At 32.8% G+C, this 21,240-nt stretch overlaps 3 protein-coding genes across 3 annotated transcripts in view; 1 reads left to right on the top strand and 2 right to left on the bottom strand.

Moving 5' to 3' along the window:
* Positions 1 to 21,240, bottom strand: part of LOC141537283 (endochitinase-like) — a 235,377-nt gene that overhangs the window by 194,101 nt on the left and 20,036 nt on the right. Inside the window, exon 2 of the mRNA XM_074258174.1 lies at positions 5,021 to 5,095. Within this exon, the coding sequence (XP_074114275.1) occupies positions 5,021 to 5,095 (75 nt within the window). The remainder of the gene's footprint in view (positions 1 to 5,020; positions 5,096 to 21,240) is intronic.
* Positions 434 to 2,254, bottom strand: LOC141537284 (uncharacterized). Its single transcript, XM_074258176.1, has 2 exons — positions 1,272 to 2,254; positions 434 to 921 (listed from the first exon to the last, which is right to left on the bottom strand). The coding sequence occupies exon 1, from the start codon at positions 2,036 to 2,038 to the stop codon at positions 1,274 to 1,276; it is 765 nt and encodes a 254-aa protein (XP_074114277.1). The 5' UTR covers positions 2,039 to 2,254; the 3' UTR covers positions 434 to 921; positions 1,272 to 1,273.
* On the top strand, positions 11,043 to 13,037 carry LOC141537280 (zinc finger BED domain-containing protein 4-like). The gene is made up of 2 exons (XM_074258171.1): positions 11,043 to 11,755; positions 12,113 to 13,037. Exons 1-2 carry the CDS (start codon positions 11,043 to 11,045, stop codon positions 13,035 to 13,037), a joined length of 1,638 nt encoding a protein of 545 aa, XP_074114272.1.

Here is a 21,240-nt window from a genome sequence, read left to right as displayed (position 1 = left end):
CAATGACTGCGATGAACATTAAGATCGAGTCATTTGTTTGAATAAGATTGTTAACGAAAAATTTCGAAGAAAGAGATTGCTTTCTGCAGGCCTTTTATATTTCCCGTCAAAACTATTTCTGGTACTTAAACTTTTCCTTTATTCTCAAAAAAGGCCTGAAGCACTGTAAATTTCATCAAAATTAAAAATTTTTTAACTTCTGGCTAAGATAATTGAAATTTTTTAGAAGTTGTGCCACGAACAGAGTGAGTGATGGGCATAAGAACTTATGGAATAGAAATCTCAAATATCCAAACTCTGTCACGTTGTCCGTTCGGGAACTAAATTAAAAATTGCATTGAAGTGTAGAGTGGTACACAAGCTCGAACGTTATCTCTAAGTGTTAACTTAGAGAGAGTAAGGATGATGGATCCTTGCTGACTACGGTCAAGAATTACCTATTCTACTGTTTGATAGTCAATCTATTTGTAATGAAGATCTTATAGTATTTTGTGATATAATCAAATTCAAAGTAAAAAGAATATTATTCTGTTCATTTGAATTTATTAAGAAAAAACAGTTAGTGAGTTACAAATACAAAATTTGAATAAAAAAAGTCATAAGAATGGACATAAATGTTTGAAATAATAGATAAGTTGCTACAATAATGTTTGTACGCTTATCCTGGAAGTCTGCTCTTAAGGGGCACACCTAGTGTAACGGCCTAAAAAAAACGTGATTTTCGGGAATTTTTATTAAAAAAAATACTTTATCAATTATTTTAAAATTTTAAGAATATATTTATACATGTTTTAAGAATACATAATGAAATTTTTGAAGAAAAAAATTAAATATTTTTTAAGTTATCGTCGATCTCTAACGGCGCGAAAAAAAAAGGTCCTTCACTGCTGCAGTGATTCCGGCCTTCTCCGTGGATGAAATCTAAAAAAATATCTCGTTAAACTAGATAATATTGACTGTACAATGACCTACGATAAAAAAAAATCAAAAATTGACAATATGGCGGCGTTTTAAAAAAAATAGTCGAATTTTACCTAAAATTTTGGTCGTTTGTGGCCTGCGAAAATTCGATTTTTGATCAGATCAAAAAATCGATAGGTCATTGTACGGAGAACTATATATAGAACATGTAAAAAAAATTCGATAGTGATCGAATCATTTGTTTTTGAGGAATCACTGCAGCAAATTCGGAAAATGCTGTTTCGAGAAAAACGCGTTTAAAGATAAAATGATCGTTTCCACTGTTATAAGTGGTTTAAAATCATATTTACAGCTAATCTCCTATTCCAGGGCCATATAATACACCTTCCTCTTCTTCGAAAAGGGCTTGTTCAGCTGAAGAAGCTTTTCTTCGAGATGATCGACCTTCTTTTGAAGAAGCCCTTTGGCGATAATCAGCGATTCGTATTCTCGTGTCGTCCTTAAGAGCCGCAAAATCTCTTGCTGCAGGTCCAATTATCACTCCCATTACATTGAATATCTTCAAAATTGACGAATAACCGTCATTAAATATTGCAGTTGCAAAATTATTTGACAATTCAATAGTTTTGAAGCCATTATGAAGATGCTTGGGTGAAAAGTGCCAAAGTAAACCGTTGTAGCTTTCATTGTTGTTTTGAGTATTGTTACCTTTACATCTATCAAGCAATTCATATCGAGATAAGTCTTCATAAATAGGTTTTATAGCTTCTTGTACTTCTGGATCCAGTGGGAGGTAATCGTGTTTAAATGTACTAGTGATTCCTTCAGCTTCCGCGCGGCGATAAGCGCACCAACTTTCAGCGCCTTCTGGACAATTTTTATGATTTCGGTTTTTGTCAGTTGAACAGAAATGATAAAATGTTGCCCAGATTGCTTTATACATTTCATCTACATTATCTTGATTCCTCATAATTGCTAAACCATAATATTTTTGGAGTTTGTTTATAAAATTTACAGTTAACTTTTGTGATGTTTTACTTTTTCCTCCTAATTTCTTATTAATGTTCTTTACACTTCGGCAACGTGTTCCCATTCTTTTTTCACATGTAGATAGCATTCCAATTTAGCAACAGGAATATCATAAGGATTCAAATCTATAAGTCCTTTGTGGGTAGCGCTATCACCATCACCAATATAGCGGGTATATTTTACACCATATTTACTAATGGAACGACCAAACATGTCTTTTACACTATCCACTTCCATTTTTGAGGCAGATCCTTTATGATTGGCATCACATTCTTCATCGTGTAATGATAGCCATTCCTCATAATCTTCAGGTTCGGTATCTTTTTTTTTTCTTCCAAAAACACAACTCTGACAATATGTAGATTTTACGCATGAATCAAGAATTTTCTTGCTGTATTTTCCTGCCAGCGTAACTACTCCAAAACGGGAAGTATGGCCACGTTTTTTCCAGGTACCATCGCCGCTAACAGTCAAATTTGTCTCCGAATTTTCTTTCTTTAATGTAAGCTCTTTTTCTTCATTTATAGCTTGCTGCATACTGAGCTTACAAACAGTTTCGGCTGCAATCTGTAAATTTGTAAAACATCCCGCAAAAGTTTGGTCGTAAAATTTGCATGCTAAATCCATTAATCCACAGAAAAGATTTATCCCATTTATTCCGATGCCCAATAGACGCATCACAGCAACAATACGTTTATTTATTTCAAATGCGTTATTAATCATTGGTCCAGAATTAATATACGAATTGCCACATTCACAAATAATAGCAATTTTGAACCCTAGGCCTCTTGAACTTGCTTGATTGAAAGTAACTTTTTTTTGACAGGTTTTACACACCACTAAATTACTAATTGCACTAAAAACTAATAAAAATTGCAAAATACAATATCCATGAGATGGGTCAATCACAACATTATTGTCATTATTTTGTAATAACTTATCTGCGGACGTACTGGTATTCGCAGTAGATTGCTCAAATGTAAATCTATTTCCGGTAAACTTGTGTTTTTTCGCAATTGATCGATGCTTAGGAACATTGTGAGTTCCTTTTTTATTTGAATATGAAGATTGATCACTCATTTTCAAGAAAATAGCACGTGTAAAATTATGATGCGCTCGATACAACGATCACAATGAGACTAAATGTGTCTGGCTCCGAAAATAATTTACGTGGCAGTAAACGAAAAATTTCTAGAAATTTCTAGAAATTATTATAATGATATATTTTTGTATACCTGAGAGCCAACAATAGAAACTGGAATCGTGTTATAGGGGCTGGAAGAGACAGTAGACTCTGAACAATACTTCAGGTACGTCTCGCAGCTAATGACACTCTAGCTGCCGAGCGGCTGCTCTTTAAAATGTTATAACTCAAAAACTATTTGAGATATCGATTTGAAATTTTAATATGTCATTTTTAAAGGTGTAATCTACCGAAATATGAAAAAAAAATCGATTTTTTCGAAATTTCACACTAGGTGTGCCCCTTAAATAAGTAGCTCAAGTTTTATGAGACTTTCACGTTCTATGGGAATTGTTCATTTGCAAATCACCGTATCTCGTATATTCTGGAGCAATTAAGTAATTGAGATAATAAATTTAAAATATAATCGACGCTTTAGCAGAAATAATTAAATAATGAGTCTTTGCAACTATACACGGTTAGATACTAATAATTAATCAATGCTCTTCGGTGGAAAATACACTTTGCGATTCACACAAGAAAATCAACGTTCTCTTGGCGGAAAATAATACACTTCGTGATTTACGCTGAAAAAGTCAACGCTCAGCCGCGAAAAAATAATAAATTGAAACAAAAGAAATTAAATTAAATTAAATTATGCCAAATCTCAAATTGTCGGATGAATTTATCTCGTTAGTGCTACCAAGTGTAGTCTAACCACGAGCAAGGCACTGAATCGTATATTATGTAGTCTTTTGTTCTTTCGAAGAATTATTTGCTCAGAGCCGATCGACGCGGAGCTAACCAGTCATATCCTGGCTGTAATATAACTGCCTAAAAATAATTTTCAGTCGGTTTATGTAGGGTTAATAACATCGGCGATTGTATTGGAATCATAGGTAAACGAAAACAAAAAAATTAGAAAAACAGTAGACCCTGAAGGCCATCCGTGCAACTTCCCGCGAATTTCATACCTAGGTGCATAAAACTACACTAATGGCGTTTTTGAGCTCTTCGAGCTCAAAAGACTTATCAAAGTTCGATGAAATACAATTTTTATAATTTTCAAACTGTTATGATTTTCGAATGAATCAACCGATCTTTTCGCGGTTGGTAGCGATCGATGTAGTTTTTTGAGCTCTATAAAAATTTAGAACAAAAAAAAAGTGATCTGATGAAAAATTTCAAAGTTATTACAAAAAAACACTTTTTTCAATTTTTTTTGACAACGATATCTCACGAACGCATTAACCGATTCTGACGTTTTCGGTGGCGATCGATTGGAGTTTTCAAGGTTAAGAGCAGATTAGTTTTTGAGACCGATAGGTTCAGTTCATTCGGAGATATTTATAAAAAATAAAAAAAAAAACAACGTTTTTTTTTCACTTTTTTTGAATTTTCTCAAAATCTATCGATCCGAATTGGTTCCAACTCACAGAAAATATAAGTTTGGCGAAGCCCTTTCGAATGCCACCAATCGCGATGGAATCGGTCAAGTTGTTCAAAAGTTACGAGAGGTTCACACACACACACACACACACACACACACACACACACACACACACACACACACACACACAGTGACATAGTGACAACATCGCGGGGGTAGTCAGGGAAGCTTCCTGTGACCTTCAAACGTCGAGATCTGATGAAAACTCGATTTTTGAAAAACAGGGTGAGAACAATAACTTTCCGATTTCTGAAAATCTGAGATTTTTAGCGGGAAGTTAAAAATTCATCGATTTTTTTTAAACAGTCTAGTCTATATCTACTCTTCCACAAACTTATGTATTCATTGTGGTCGAAGATTAAACTATTTGAGGGTAATAAAGGTTTTTTAGCTTGTCTTAATTACAAAGAATAAAAACAACTTACATAATGACTTACAATGATTAGGCTGAACTAATGTTAAAATGATCAGTAATCCACAGGATGGCCTACTAAGTTGCAACATAGTTAATTCTGAAAGCAAAAAAAATTGTTAATGTTACAATTATTTGATTCGCTGTGATGTAAAGTCAATAATTAAAAAAAAAAAAAATTTCAATCGCAATGTGATGTTATTCAACAGTTATCTCCTTGATTGCACAAAGGTGAAATGCTTTTTAACACGCCTCGTAAAACGTCATCGATGTATTAACTAAAACACCCTTCTTTAACGAGATCAGGAAAGGTTCCTGTGACCTTCAAATGTCGAAGTCTGATAAAAACTAGATTTCAGCAAAACGTGGAAAAACCAAAAACTTTTCGATTTTTGAAAATCTTCAACTTCCTTGGTGAGAAGTTACAAATGTGCAATGTAACAAAGTAGGTAAACAAGGGCCGCAAATCGGTCGGTAAGAGAGATTTGTGGGTTCATATCTGTGCTAAGTTGCCGACCGTAGAAATTGGCGACCGGTTTTACCGACAGTCGATGTTACCAAATGTACATAGTGATGACATGTCTTTACCGATGTGGTTATGGACGAGGTTTTTATCGATTTGGTGGAGGTTTTTATAGGTGGCGTTGGTGGTGAATTCTGCCGCTATTTTAAAATCTTAATGTCCGCCATTTTCCTGGAATTGTGAATCCGCCATTTTGAATCTGCTATCTGAAATCCGCCATCTGGTGGCTGCTATCTGAGTCTAAAATCTGTCATTTTGAATCTGATTTCCGCCATTTATAGCATGATATATCCATGTTTTATATATCCGAACAAAAACAGTTTCACTGTTAAAAATTGCGCCAAGTCCACGTTTATGAAACTCATCTCAATAACATCTGCACTTTGCAAAAAAAATATGACTCGTTACAATAATTTATATTTTATACAAAAAGAAGTTAAATACAAAAAAATACCAAGAAACCGTCATAATGTTGAAAAAATTGAAAAAAATTTGTTGATAATTTAAAAATTAAGAAAAAAATTTTTTATCGTACTTGGCGCGCGTCATTGAGTACCCCAAATTTTTTCAGGATACATGAACATCCTTTTAATGTTTCAACAACTTAATGACGGAACTGAAAAAAATTGAATTAAAAAATTTTGTGTTATTTCAGATATCTTCACCAGACTACCATATTGACAGTTATTTTCACTAAAAATCTGAAAAAAATTTTCGAAACGGATTTTTTTACTGAAACTGATATTAATCCAGTAAGCAGTGTTTTTAATTCGTTGAGTATACTTCACTGATGTGAATCTATAAACATAACAATGTATGAAACCATATATTATATAATTAGAGCTGATAAGATATATATATATATATATATATATATATATATATATATATATATATATATATATATATATATATATATATATATATATATAATATACATATTATACATTACATAAATTCAAGCGAAATCGATTTTTCTCGGGTTGAAATTCGTCCGAAAAAATTTGGGGTACTCAATGACGCGCGCCAAGTACGATAAAAAATTTTTTCTTAATTTTTAAATTTTCAACAAATTTTTTTCAATTTTTTCAGCATTATGACGGTTTCTTGGTATTTTTTTTGTATAGAATGAAAATTATTGTAACGAGTCTTATTCTTTTTTGCAAAGTGCAGATGTTATTGAGATGAGTTTTATGAACGTGGACTTCGCGCAATTTTAACAGTGAAACTGTTTTTGTTCGGATTTCATATCTTTTTGTTAAGTGTAATTTTTTGCTCGCCTTTTAATACATTCTTAATTCTAAAATTGAACTTTTCCCGCGCAAAATTAGAAATATGTAAATAAATTAATTAATGCAGGTAAAGCTATTATCATATAAAAGGTTATTTGTTCGTTAATTTTGAAAATCAAATCCTAACAAAAAAATTAAAATTCTGTTTCTCTCATAGTAGCTAGTAGCATTAAAAAACTTAACGTGACTGACCCGTGTAAACTCTTCGGTTTCAATCAATTAACTAGCTTATCAATGGGGATTTAAAATTTTTTATGTATATATAGTTAAAGTTTAACATTTTTTTGAATTAAAAATGTTGTTAATCTAGATTTAATGTTCTACTACACATTAATTTAACAATAACAATAATTATTTTGGTAATGATATACAATGATAATGATACTTTTAACATCAATTTATCATTACCGATATAATAAATTTCATTTTTATAATGATTATCATTGTTATTGTTACAATGACATTATTGTTAATAAAGGGGACAATGCATCATACTCATAATTGTAATACCTATGGCCTAAAAATTACAATTATTTGAAATCCGCTCGATTGAATAACAATGCCACCTACAAGCAACGACTACAAAGTCGTAGAATGTGTACACTATCCAATGAGAATTGCCTAAATCTTGAATTGCTGGCCTGAAGGAAGAAAGTAAAACTCAAACAATCTTTAGCCTGTTGTGTATTTAGTGTAGTTAATAAATGAAATTCAATAGAAAGAATAGGTTTGAATACCATCCACATATGAAGTTGTTTGATAGTTTGTTCTAGAAATTTTGTATTTATAAAGTATTTTAACATTCTTACTTTCAAAATTAAATTTTTCCCGCGCAAAATTGAAAATTCATAAATGAATAAATTAATGCAGGCAAAGCTATTCTAATATGATAGGTTGTTTATTCGTTAATTTTGATAATCAAATCCTAATAAAAAAATTGAAATTCTGTTTCTCTCATAGTAGCGAGTAGCATTAAAAAACTTAACGTGACTGATCCGCGTAAACTCCGCGGTTAAAAGCGATTAACTATCTTATTAATAGGGATTTTACATTTTTAATTCTATACAGTAAAAATTTTAACATTTTTTTGAATTAAAAAAGTTGTTGGTTTGGATTTAATACTCTAATACATATTAATTTAATAATAACAATAATTCATTCAGTAATAATAATGATAATGATATTTTTAACCTCAATTTGGTATTACCGATGTAATTAATTTCAGTCTCATAATTTTTATTATTAGTGTTATTGTTATTATGACATTATACTAAGTAAATGACACAATATACCATGCGCATAATTGTAAGACTTTTCACCTAAAAATTACAATTATTTGAAATCCACTTGATTGGATAACAATGCAACCTATCGGCAATGACCACAAAATCATAGAATGGTACACTATCCAATGGGAATAACCTCTGATTATGATTGTTCATGTACAAAAAACCTTTGTTCCAACTTCAAATTGTTTATTTCTTGTTTAATTAACATTTTTAATAAGCTGAATATTTGTATTCTAAATATTTGCACTGCGCATGCGTCAACTTTACGTTTAGACTTTCAGCGCGGACTTTTGAAAATTATATTGACCAGCACAGTCATTAGAGTAAGTGTATTTTTCTTATAATTTCAATTATAGAGGTTACAGGACAAAAGGGCAACGTGTAGTTTTTAATAATTTTATAATAAGTTTTATTTTAATAAAGTATTGAAATTTTCTGTTAATTATTATGGATTTCTTTTTTTTTTTTTTTTTTTTAATAGTTCGTAGTATTCATGAAAATAGAATTGATAAAAATAAAAAAAAAATGTACATGCTTTGATTAACAATTCTCTCGATATTTTTAAATAATTTAGAATGAAATGAATATTTATTAGTTATTTATTTATTTACTTAATGACATTGATATTGGCTGACGTCTAACAATTTTTTTTAATTATTTGAATTAATTAAATAGTAATTCCTAAAAAATTACACTCGTAAATTTTTTTAATTTTTTACACATGAGATGTGCTTGTTACTATAATTTTCAAAAGACCGCGCTAAAAGTCTATATACGTAAAGTTGACGCATGCGCAGTGCAAATATTTAGAATGCATACATACAGCTAATTAAAAATGTTAATTAAACAACAAATAAAAAATGTGAAGTAGGAACAAATGTTAAATATACATGAACAATCAAAAATAGAGGCTTGATGACCCAAATTGCTACCAAAATATTAAAAAATGCGACAGGGGGGCTAACTTAAAGGTACATTATTAATAAATTCTTTTTAAAATAAATAAATGGAGAATGATCAAATGTTGAGAGTGAATAATATAGAACAAACGAAAAGCTGAAAACGTGATAGAAAAAAAAATCAAAAATTAAAAGAAAAACATTTGGGGTTCTAACTTCAGTGAGCTATCCCGTTGAATCTACAGTTTATGTAGAAATAATTCCAGTGCACTCTGGTGGTTGTAGATGCAAGCTGTGAATTAACTTTTTTCAGTGTAGTTGCGTATCTATAGTAAGATTACTATACATTTTTATTTTATCTAGTCTGAGGCGGTGACTTTTCTCCATGAAAAAAAAGTCAGGATCGAAATTTCTGGGCTTACTATAGTTTGTGCTGATAAAATTTAATAATTTTAAGTGAATTAAATGTTATAATTGATTATAATTAATTAATATCAGTAAAATAGAGTATGACTTACTTCTATGATATATCATATTGGAAAAAGGAGTACCATATAATTAAATGAAATTTTGCAACCTCGAAATACCATTCTGCTTACAGTAAACACAGTCGGTAGTCTGGCGCTCCGTTTACAACGGAATTTTTGAACGGAACTTGGCGCCAGATTCTACCGACTCTGTGGATTTAAAATGTGTAAGATAATTGTCTTAACATTAAATATTTATTTGCCGGGACTAGGTGTTAAAAGATGGAGGAGACACATTCGTGGTTATAATAGTATTTATTCTAAAATTAATCACAGGCGTAGTTTTGGTTGTACAGAGTTTGAGTAGTTCACAAATATTGAGCACTTTGAACACTTATTATGATCTTGAATCATTACATTAATTCATGAGTACGCGTTGTTGAGTTTAATTGAGTTGTATTAATTAATGCATATTAATTAGACTGAGCATGAGTTGTAGAAATTTGATCTTCAATTAAACTGTTAATTAGTTTACAATATAATTAACACTAGCAATTATGAGCGATAAATATGAGTAATGTTTAGTTGGGTGAGCTGTATAATTTGGAGTCACTGGATCATTATTCAATTAACAATATAATTAACTTTCACAGTGTGAGCGAATGAGCCTTAACAATAATGAGCTTAATTGATTACGTGGGTCTCAGGATGCGAGATGGAGCCCAGGTTGTTGAACACAGACTGGCCGACAGGCCCAAGAGCAGGTAGCAGTCACCCTAGGAGTGCACGATATATATCGATATTTCAAAAAATATCGATATATGTACGCGATATATCGCTTCAACCCGATATTATCGAATCATCTAGTATCGACTGGAATATCGATATATTTCATGCGATATACCAAATATCGTGTCGGATTCCATTTCTTTCCTTTATAGGTACTGATTCCATTTGATATGCTTTAAATTCAACATTGTCAATTTGATTGAAAATAAAATGTAAAACCGCGAACTATTGAAAAACTAGCCTTTGCAATAACGAAACGCAGACATGAAATATTACTCTTCGAGAGGGCAGCACTAGTAGCAAAGCTTTTGTAATCTGCATCTTCGGTTACTTGTCTTGGTCAGTCTTGGTCATTGGCTTCGTTTTCAGCAATATGGCTAGATAGCTTTCTTGGTTTTCAGTACAAAATAACCTATAAATAATAGTTGTCTGTTTTGTTTAGTACAGTGTACGATTTATACGGTAAGTAACGTAACGTGTTTTAAATGAAAGTACTATCAATGTTTACAGTTTAATAGTATAAAACAATAAATAATGAAATGCCTTAGTATTTATGTCGGCCAAATGCACACTCATTGGTATTTGTATCAAATTCTCCAATATGTAGTTTTAATTAACTTGTCAATTGGCTATTTCGTTTTTGTTTTCAAGAGTTTAGATGGGATGGGACATGGTCGATTAAATTTTTTTCGATAGATTTATGTTTTTATTTCATTAATTTTTCAGACCGTTTCTCTTTGCTTTCTCATACAGTTCTCTTTTTTTCAGAAATCAGGAATGCTTTGAACATGGCACCTACTAAAAAAAGTATTGTTTGGCAATATTACGAAAAAAATGATGAGAAAACTGCCAGATGCAAGTTATGTCAAAAAAATGTTAAAACGGCTGGCAATACCTCTAATGCGATGGCACATATCAAAAATATTCACAAGGCTGTCTACTTGGAAGTTTTCAAAAGTAAAAATACTGCTGCTGCTGTTGGAAAAGAGTTAAATTCGGATTTATCGAACCAAATCCGGAGTACCTCGAAACACGATAGTATCACGACATCGAAATCTACCGTAAACGAACATCAACTGTTGCCTTCAACTTCTACGTCGTTGCCTATGGATTCTACGTCGTCGCCAATGGATGGTAGTGAGACAAGTACGAAGAATTCACAAACTGATCAAAGTATGGATTATGACAGAGAATTGCCTTTTGAACGCCAGAAGTCAATAGAAAGTAGTTTTGGAGAAATATCTGCGTATACCTCTACTGGTGACAAAGCTAAAAGAATTAACAATGCGATAATGTTCATGATCTGTAAAGACAACCATTCTTTTTCATTAGTTGAAAATGAAGGTTTCAAGAATCTTCTGAAAGTAACGGCACCGCATTATAAGATTCCTAGCAGAACCTCAGTGACACGCTGGTTAGATGAAAAGTATGATGCACTATCAACAGTTATGAAAAATAAATTATGCTGTGTAGAAGATCTTACTTTAACAAGTGATATTTGGTCAGATCTACAAATGAGAAGTTACCTAGGTGTAACTGCTCATTTTGGCATCGGAATTGAATTTCATTCCATAACTTTGGGTGTGTACCACTTAGATGACAGACACACTTCCGAATACATTGCACAAATGCTCACTAAAACATGTGAAAAGGGGGGACTTAATTCTTATAAAGTCACAGCAGTAGTAACCGACAATGCTGCAAATATGGTGAAGGCTGTCGAAATTGCATTTGGAAAAAAAAGCATATCCCTTGCTTTGCGCATACACTCAATTTAGTTGCTCAACATACGCTGGGAATTTCAGAGTTACAGCAAATATTAACGAAAGTAAAAATGTTGTTACTTTTTTAAACAAAGTTGTGTGGCAAGTGACGAGTTGCGTAAATCAGTTAAAGCTGACACAAAATTGATTCAGGATGTCCCTACACGTTGGAACAGCACGTTCTATATGATCGCACGTTTCCTTGATTTACGAAATCCTGTGAGTGAAATTTTGATTCGTCATAAAACAGCACCGCCGATGTTAACTGGTATGGAATTGACGATATTAACATCGCTTCTTAACATACTACGCCCACTAGAAGCAGCGACTAAGGAAATATCTAGCGATAAATATTGTTCAAGTAGCAAAGTCATTCCGTTAGTGCACTGCATGATATCAAAACTGAAAAACCTAGTAATTGAAGAATCTTTAATCAAGGAGGTACAAAAACGCATTCTTAACGAAATTAATAGACGAATGGGCGCTATTGAACAGGTATCATCATTAGCTATTGCTACAATATTGGACCCAAGATTCAAAAAACTTCATTTCGAAGATCCATTGGCCTGTGCAAATGCTGTTAGCAAAATTAAAGATATGTTAAAAAAAAATCAGTACGATGAAACATGTTCGACTGTGGAATCTGACTCTGACAGTTCAGACAAAATTAGTCTATCATCGGATCTCTGGAGTGATCACCATAAACTGGTCCAGCGGAATTGGAAAACAAATAAAACAGATGAAAGTCTTTCAGATGAGCTATCGCTTTACTTGAGGGCTCCAGTTAGTAGATTCAATGACAACCCGTTAGAAGTGTGGGCAGATTACAAAATACAGTTCCCAATGTTATACAATGTGGCATTTAAATATTTAACTATGGTGGCTAGCTCTGTTCCATCTGAAAGACTTTTCTCAAAAGCTGCACAGGTTCTTACACAGCAGAGAAGCAGACTGCAAGCCAAAAGAGTAAATAAAATTTTATTTTTGCAAGGTCTAGAGAAAAAATACTGGGATTTATAAATCTTTCATACTGGTATGGTAGAAAAAAAAACTATTATTCTTTCCACGCATATGATGTTTAGTCCGTAAGCGATAAAAACGTTGCCTTAATATGTACGTTTTATAAATAAATATAGTTGATTTGTTTCTTCTCTCTAAATGTTTTGACTCATATTAACCTTATCCCCATTTAAAATTTAATATTTTGCACTGGTTAAATACAAGTAATTACTTACGATATTTAAAAAATATCGATATGTTTTTTACATGAACATCCCTAAGTCACCCCCAATCCCCACCAAGCAACATTTGCAATGCGGCATTTGATTTTGCCGCAGGATGACGAATTTCTATTAACAATTGTAACAATTGTAACGTGATTGTTGCTAGGTGGAAAGTGTAGGTGGTTGCTATACATATGTATGAGAAAGAGCGACACATGGGTAGCCATGTGACAATGAGTAAGAGAGAGAGGGAACATGAGAGTATAGGTTGTGATAAAGTGATCTCAGATGATTTACAATAAATACTTAATTGTACCTGAGTTGCCAATGATTGCTGGTTAATAAAGATGAGTAGCGATGCTGTAGTTGGCTTCAGTAAAGTTGAGTTAATGAGCTTGATGATTTTGTAAATACACAAAGGAATGCGCCGGTCACGGTAAATGCGTGTGTACACTAGGGTGGGTCAAAAAAATCGAATAATTTATTTTTGACTTTATACTCTGAAAAATAGGTTCCTAGACACCTAAAAAGAATTCTCTCCAAGTATAAGCTCTTAATTATAACGGGAAGGTTCTCCGCTTTGCGGGTTTCTATTTTTTTCGAATAATCAGATAAAAAAATTTATATCTCGCTTCCAACTGCTTGGAAAAATATTCCGTGGCATAGATTTTGTGAGAAATTGAATGCTTTACAAAAAGGTCTCTTATGACTTTTTCAAAAACTCAACCGATTAAAAGATATTCATAGTTGAAGTTTGGCTATTTTAAGGAAAATATTCGTTTTTATTATGAATTTTATAAGTCGATGAAAAAAATTATTTCGGATTGCGGAACTCATGATTTTGTAGGAAATTTACTGCTCTACAAAAATGGTCTCTTATGATTTTTTGATTAAGTGAAGCCGTTACGAGATATTCATCGTCAAACATTAACGAATATCAATATTTCCAGTTTTTGATCAATAATTCGATAAATTTTAATTTAAACTATGAGTTTCAGGAAAATTTACATAAATTTGAGTTTTGATCGATAAAGAAATGTTATAATAAGTTAGATAAAGAATTATTGGAATTATCATTGATTTTCCTTGGAGAAATGCCTCAAGAAAAGATTTCTTTCAAACGTCCTGGTGCTGTTCATCATGCTAGATGGATGGCTAAGGCCATTTATAGTTTGAAAATGTATCTATTCAGAGATGAATTCAAACTCTCTCAGAAAGAATTGCATGGTCGTCGTCATTTTTGTATTTTTATAGTCACATTGTATTTAAAAGCTTGGTTTTCATCAACTTCTGCAACAACTGCTGCTTATCATGACTTGCAGTTTATGAAAAATTTATTGGAGTACAAACATATCAATCCTTTGATTTCTTCAGCTACGTGTGAAAAAATGATTTCGCACTTATGGTATTTGAGCGATGAACTTGCCATTTTATCACTGTTTGACGATGGCGTTCCATTAGAAGTAAAAAAGTATTGTTGAAGCTGTTAATACTCGTGAAGGTATAGATTCTAAAGCTAAAAGATTTGTAATTGCTAAAAAGATTTGAAATCATTGGCGCAGAGAACTCTGAGTGACTTTGTGTCTAAAAAGTCATTAAATCTTTTCAAAATCTTCGATCTACCGTATGACTTTCTTGATATCGATGTTGAATTATGGCCTACTAATGAGAGTTATCTCGAAAATAAAGAATACTTTCAACAACTAAAAGTTGTCAATGATTCAGCAGAGCGAGCTGTTGCATTAGTCAGTGAATATAATCAATGCTTGACAAAAATGAAGAACAATTCCAGTACTTATTGCAAGTTGTCAAAGAACATCAAAAACATTCCCAAATTGTAATAAAAGAAATTATTTATAGTAATAGCGTACTGTTATGTTAAAAATATAGACAATTATATTGCAATTGATAATTCAATAAAAAATTTATCTATAAAAAAGTTAAATACTGGTTGTTTCTCACTTGATTCAATACTTTTCATATTAAATTTGACAAAGAAATATGTCATTCACTTTAAATTAAACTAATCATTGGCTATATGTCGAAAAAATGCTCTAATTTCTTGTTTTAATGCAATCAAACAAGCTCAAGACTGAAAACAATATTAAAAAAATTGTTTATAACATTTCTTTATCGATCGAAACTCAAATTTATGTAAATTTTCCTGAAACTCATAGTTTAAATTAAAATTTATCGAATTATTGATCAAAAACTGGAAATATTGATATTCGTTAATGTTTGACGATGAATATCTCGTAACGGCTTCACTTAATCAAAAAATCATAAAAGACCATTTTTGTAGAGCAGTAAATTTCCTACAAAATCATGAGTTCCGCAATCCGAAATAATTTTTTTCATCGACTTATAAAATTCATAATAAAAACGAATATTTTCCTTAAAATAGCCAAACTTCAACTATGAATATCTTTTAATCGGTTGAGTTTTTGAAAAAGTCATAAGAGACCTTTTTTGTAAAGCATTCAATTTCTCACAAAATCTATGCCACGGAATATTTTTCCAAGCAGTTGGAAGCGAGATATAAATTTTTTTATCTGATTATTCGAAAAAAATAGAAACCCGCAAAGCGGAGGACCTTCCCGTTATAATTAAGAGCTTATACTTGGAGAGAATTCTTTTTAGGTGTCTACGAACCTATTTTTCAGAGTATAAAATCAAAAATAAATTATTCGATTTTTTTGACCCACCCTAATAGTCCTCTACCTACAGCTATTTCCTCCATCTTCAAGTTGTGTCGTTTCTTTTCAGCTAGTTGATTTTTAACTGCGCTTGCATCGTTTACAGCTTTTGCAACACCTGCGGCTCCACCTGTCAGAGTACCAACCGCTGATAACCCTGCAAACAGGGGAATCAAGAATGGAAGTACTCCACCAATCTTTGATGGAACTGGTAGAATACGAGGCAATCGAATGTTTTTCTTTCCACCAGCTTTCTTGACAGCCTTGTGGGCACCTTCAAGAGCTGTTTTAACTGGATCTCCACCAGGTTGCATAGACTTTTTAGCTCCGTCAACAATCTGTCTTAGAGCAACATCCATTTTCTTGGAAGTCTTTCTTTTGACTACTTTGCGTTTATTTATCTGACGCTTTATTATTTTTCGTTTGGTTGTCTTTCTTTTAACATCTGTCTTACGCTTCATTGTTTTTCTTTTAATTGTCTTACGCTTAGGAATAGGTTTTTCTTTTTTAAGACCCATACCGAAACGTCTTTTTAACTTCATGATTTTATTTACACTCCAAGCAGCAGCTTTTTCACGAATAGTAGCGTCCCTCACTTGAAATCGTTGCCACGCTTTCTCAACAAGAATTTTATCAGCCTCGTGACGGGCTTCCAAATTTTCGCGATTTTTAGAATAAGCTATATCGTGTTCCTTACAAGCAGCATCCAAAGGATTTATACCTGAATCACCTCGAGCTAACCTCTTAGCTAACTTTGTACCTGGACCACAGTACTGATAACCTGGTATGTGAAGTTCAAGTGGGAGCTTATTGATTATGTTGTTGAACAAACCTTCATCACGTCTGCTCTCAGACATGTCACATCAAAGACTGACTTGCTAATCTATATAAGCCGGTATATATACCCCTTGAGCTCAGAATGTAATCAGCAGTCATGGACAGCAAACCAAGAGCTCAGTTGCCTGTTATCAATTTTGATCAAATTGTTCAAAGGTCCGGTGTGAAACTCAAACGACACGGTGCTTTACTTCCCAACAGTATCCGTGCAGTGTTTTGCGGACCATCAAACTGTGGAAAGACAAATGCTCTGCTGTCTCTTATTGTACATCCAAACGGTTTGAGATTTGAGAATATATATCTTTACTCAAAGTCTCTTAACCAACCAAAGTATCAGTTTCTGGAGACACTGCTTAAACAGATTGATGGTATTGGATTCTTCACATTCAGCGAACATGAGGCTGTAATCAAGCCTGAAGCTGCTAAGCCTAACTCCCTGATGATATTTGATGATGTTGCTTGTGAAAAACAGGATCATATCAAGGCTTTTTTCTGCATGGGTCGACATAAAGATATTGATAGCTTTTATCTCTGTCAAACTTATACACGAATACCGAAGCATCTGATTAGAGATAATGCAAACTTTCTCGTTTTGTTTCGTCAGGATGAAATGAATCTGAAGCATATTTATAATGGTCATGTCAATACAGACATGTCATACAACTCGTTCAGAGAATTATGCTCGGCATGTTGGAATAAATATGGATTTGTGGTAATAGATAAAGACAGTGAATTGAACAGTGGTAGGTATCGGAAAGGATTCGACTGCTTCATTAGTATAAATTGAGGTACTTTAGAGCGTGATAGTCATACATGCTGCAGACTTTAACCGATCAACATGAAGCCTGAAGTAATTTCAAAGCAGAAGGATATTCTACATCAGATATCTCAAGCCAGCAATGCTATCTGACGAAAGCATAGGATGTTGAAGTTGGGTATGGATACAGCTGAGAAAGCTATGGAGGAAATGTTCAAACCTGTTGTCACACCACTTCAGAGTATAGTTGAAAGTTCAAAGCCGAAAGAAGAAAATATTAAAAAAGAAGAAAGAGCCAACACGTTGAAAAACAAGAAGTTGAAAAATCTTTATACGTTGATCCTGATGAGTACAACAGTGTAATATCTGATGATGAAAGTTCATTTGACAATACGGCACTTACTATTGCCTCACCACCATCAACAAGTACTCCAGCTCGTAAAAACCCTCTTCTCACTAATCATTTATAACGTTTAAATAATAAACATAAAGATAATGATATGAGATATGCTGTACGTAGAAAACATGGTGAAATGTATATGGGTGATTCACCTATTTCATTTGCAAATGATACAATAACTGTCAAGGTAGAAATTATCCAATAACTCCTGGGATGATCCAAATGAACTAGTTGATCGTTTGCGACTACTTATGGCATCTCAAGCTGCTGGAAATCCAAGTCACACGAATGAAATCATGTCAATTATTGAAGAGCTTAGGGAGGCTGGAGTTATATATTAAAAGCTTCTGGAAAATTAAATCATTCACACGCTGACAGTCAAAGTGTTCACAACCATGAGCATCGATATATTTGGACGTCCACTGGACAATAACTTAGGTCAACGAGGACCAGCTGGTAGAGGTTTCAATGTAACTTCTGATGGAAACTATAACATTGAGAATAAAAGGTTGTGCAATCTCGGTAATCCTTCAAATGAACATGATGCGGCGACAGTGCAGTTTGTACTGAGACAGATGTCTGAACTGAATAAAACTATAGACAGTGAACAGAAAGAGATTATTTCACATTTACACTCTGAAATAGTAATACTGAAAGCTGCTGTGGGAAATTTGCAGACGACTATTGAGGAAGTTAAAGCAGTACTTTCCTCTCACCAAAATAATATCAAATATCTCACTGAGAAACTCAATGAACGACAAAAAGACAGTGATAGCTGAAGAGCTTCACAAACCAGCTCGCAGGAACTATAAACGTCGTCATGTTGACATCCGAGGTCTCGATGAGACTTCGCAAGCTGACTTGGTTGAGATGATTCCATATGCGACAGTCAATAAAGGATACAAGTATCTGCTTACAATCATAGACATATTTTCTAAATATGCCTGGGCAGTTCCAATTAAATCAAAAAGTGGTGTAGATGTCACTAGTGCTATGAAGTCTGTACTCCAGCAAGGTCGTGTACCTAAGAATCTCCATGTTGATCAGGGTAAAGAGTTTTACAACAAAGAATTCAAAGATCTGATGAAGCAGCACAAGATAAATCTTTACTCAACATTCAGCAATCTCAAAGCATCCATATGTGAACGTTTCAATAGAACACTTAAGACTAAAATGTGGCGAGAGTTTACAGCTCATGGCAGCTACAAGTGGACCGATATACTTGATGACTTGGTGAATACTTACAACAACACCATACACAATACCATCAAAATGAAACCTGTCGATGTTACCGCTGCTCAGGAGAAATAACTGTTAAAAATATATATCAACCACTGATAACCAAATCGAAGCAGAAGTTCAAAGTTGGAAACAAAGTCCGAATCAGCAAGTACAAGCATGTTATTGACAAAGAATACACGCCAAACTGGACAACAGAAATCTTCACAATCAAATCGGTGCAGAATACGATTCCAACGACGTACAAGCTCGTGGACTATCAGGATCAACCAATTGAAGGCGGATTTTACAACGAAGAACTCAGCAAAGTCAAATATCCAGATGTATATCTTGTTGAAAAAGTAATTAGAAAACGTGGAAATAAATACTATGTTAAATGGTTAGGTTTTGATACTAAACATAATAGTTGGATCAATAAATCAGATATGTAAAACACAAATTATATTTACATTGTTTTTATTTACAAAACCTTAATACATAAATCCTTAAAAATATATTTACATTATTTTTACTATTACAAAACTTTTTGTCTCTTATTATTATTTTCATCATCTACAAGTTTTCGTTTCTTAAAATCTAAGGAGCCTTTATAACCCCAAGGCACAGTATCAGTGCTTGCCTCACTGAGTTGACGTTTGTCATCAGCCCAACTGAGAGCAAGTTTCTCCTGTTTTATTGTGTGCACTTGATGTTTTTTGCTTTTGATCATATACTGTTCTTTCTTTAACAGCACATTTTCAAAAGGCATCTTTTGAAGTCATCAAACGTGATAGTCTTCAAGGCTGATCCTCCGATACCCTTTGCCCGTTTCTTAATCCTATCCTTTTCCTTCTTAGGATCATGGATTTCGAAGGCATACAATTTGGCTCTGAGACCCACGAACTCGGACATGATTTTTCCATTGTTCTCATCCTTCATGAGTCCCAGAACCTTTTTGTTAGCAAGGGGCATGTTGAAGATATTGTTAGGTGGGTAATCGGAAGTATCAAACCTTGAAATATCACGTTTGATGTCTTTATAGATGTTGGGTACATTGAATTGGTAAATTAAACTGTCTGTATCGGTGTACAATAATTTAGATGTTTTTGCATAATTTTCAAGCACATAATTGTAATGAAAGTCATAAATAAAAGTCTTGGATAAATCTAATATGCTAAAGCCTACATATTAGGGTGGGTCAAAAAAAATCGAATAATTTATTTTTGACTTTATACTCTGAAAAATAGGTTCGTAGACACCTAAAAAGAATTCTCTCCAAGTATAAGCTCTTAATTATAACGGGAAGGTCCTCCGCTTTGCGGGTTTCTATTTTTTTCGAATAATCAGATAAAAAAATTTATATCTCGCTTCCAACTGCTTGGAAAAATATTCCGTGGCATAGATTTTGTGAGAAATTGAATGCTTTACAAAAAAGGTCTCTTATGACTTTTTCAAAAACTCAACCGATTAAAAGATATTCATAGTTGAAGTTTGGCTATTTTAAGGAAAATATTCGTTTTTATTATGAATTTTATAAGTCGATGAAAAAAAATTATTTCGGATTGCGGAACTCATGATTTTGTAGGAAATTTACTGCTCTACAAAAATGGTCTCTTATGATTTTTTGATTAAGTGAAGCCGTTACGAGATATTCATCGTCAAACATTAACGAATATCAATATTTCCAGTTTTTGATCAATAATTCGATAAATTTTAATTTAAACTATGAGTTTCAGGAAAATTTACATAAATTTAAATTTCTATCATAAAAGTCACTCCTACAGGAGTTATTTGTTCAAAAATTCACTAAGAAGTTTTTGTTCTAATGATATTTTTTGTAAGCTTTATTTGTAATAATTTAAAATGTCAATTGCATTGGCATTTCATATTATTACGGTTGTTTAGTATGTATTTTCAAATTTTATTCTACCAATTATACATAAATTTTTTTGTGAGAGAGGCTTTTGTTCTGAATTACATTACTTCTTCTGTTGGTACTCTAACGCTAGCGCCACCTATGTTGTTTTTCTTAACTATCTTCGTTGTCTACTTTTTTATCAGTACATTTTCAGTGCTCCAAAAACTCATCATT

Source organism: Cotesia typhae, unplaced genomic scaffold, assembly GCF_013202065.1.
Source record: "Cotesia typhae breed Kobodo isofemale line unplaced genomic scaffold, CoteBio_Ctyphae scaffold_70, whole genome shotgun sequence".
In the NCBI taxonomy this organism is placed as follows: domain Eukaryota; kingdom Metazoa; phylum Arthropoda; class Insecta; order Hymenoptera; family Braconidae; genus Cotesia; species Cotesia typhae.
This window is presented reverse-complemented; position numbering and strand designations above follow the sequence as displayed.

Bases quoted from the DNA above. Each gene is read 5' to 3' on its own strand.
- LOC141537284 (XM_074258176.1), bottom strand. From the start codon at position 2,038: ATGCTATCTACATGTGAAAAAAGAATGGGAACACGTTGCCGAAGTGTA.
- LOC141537280 (XM_074258171.1), top strand. From the start codon at position 11,043: ATGGCACCTACTAAAAAAAGTATTGTTTGGCAATATTACGAAAAAAAT. The intron at 11,756-12,112 runs GTCAGATCTACA...TTTTAAACAAAG, and splicing joins ACTTTAACAAGTGATATTTG to TTGTGTGGCAAGTGACGAGT.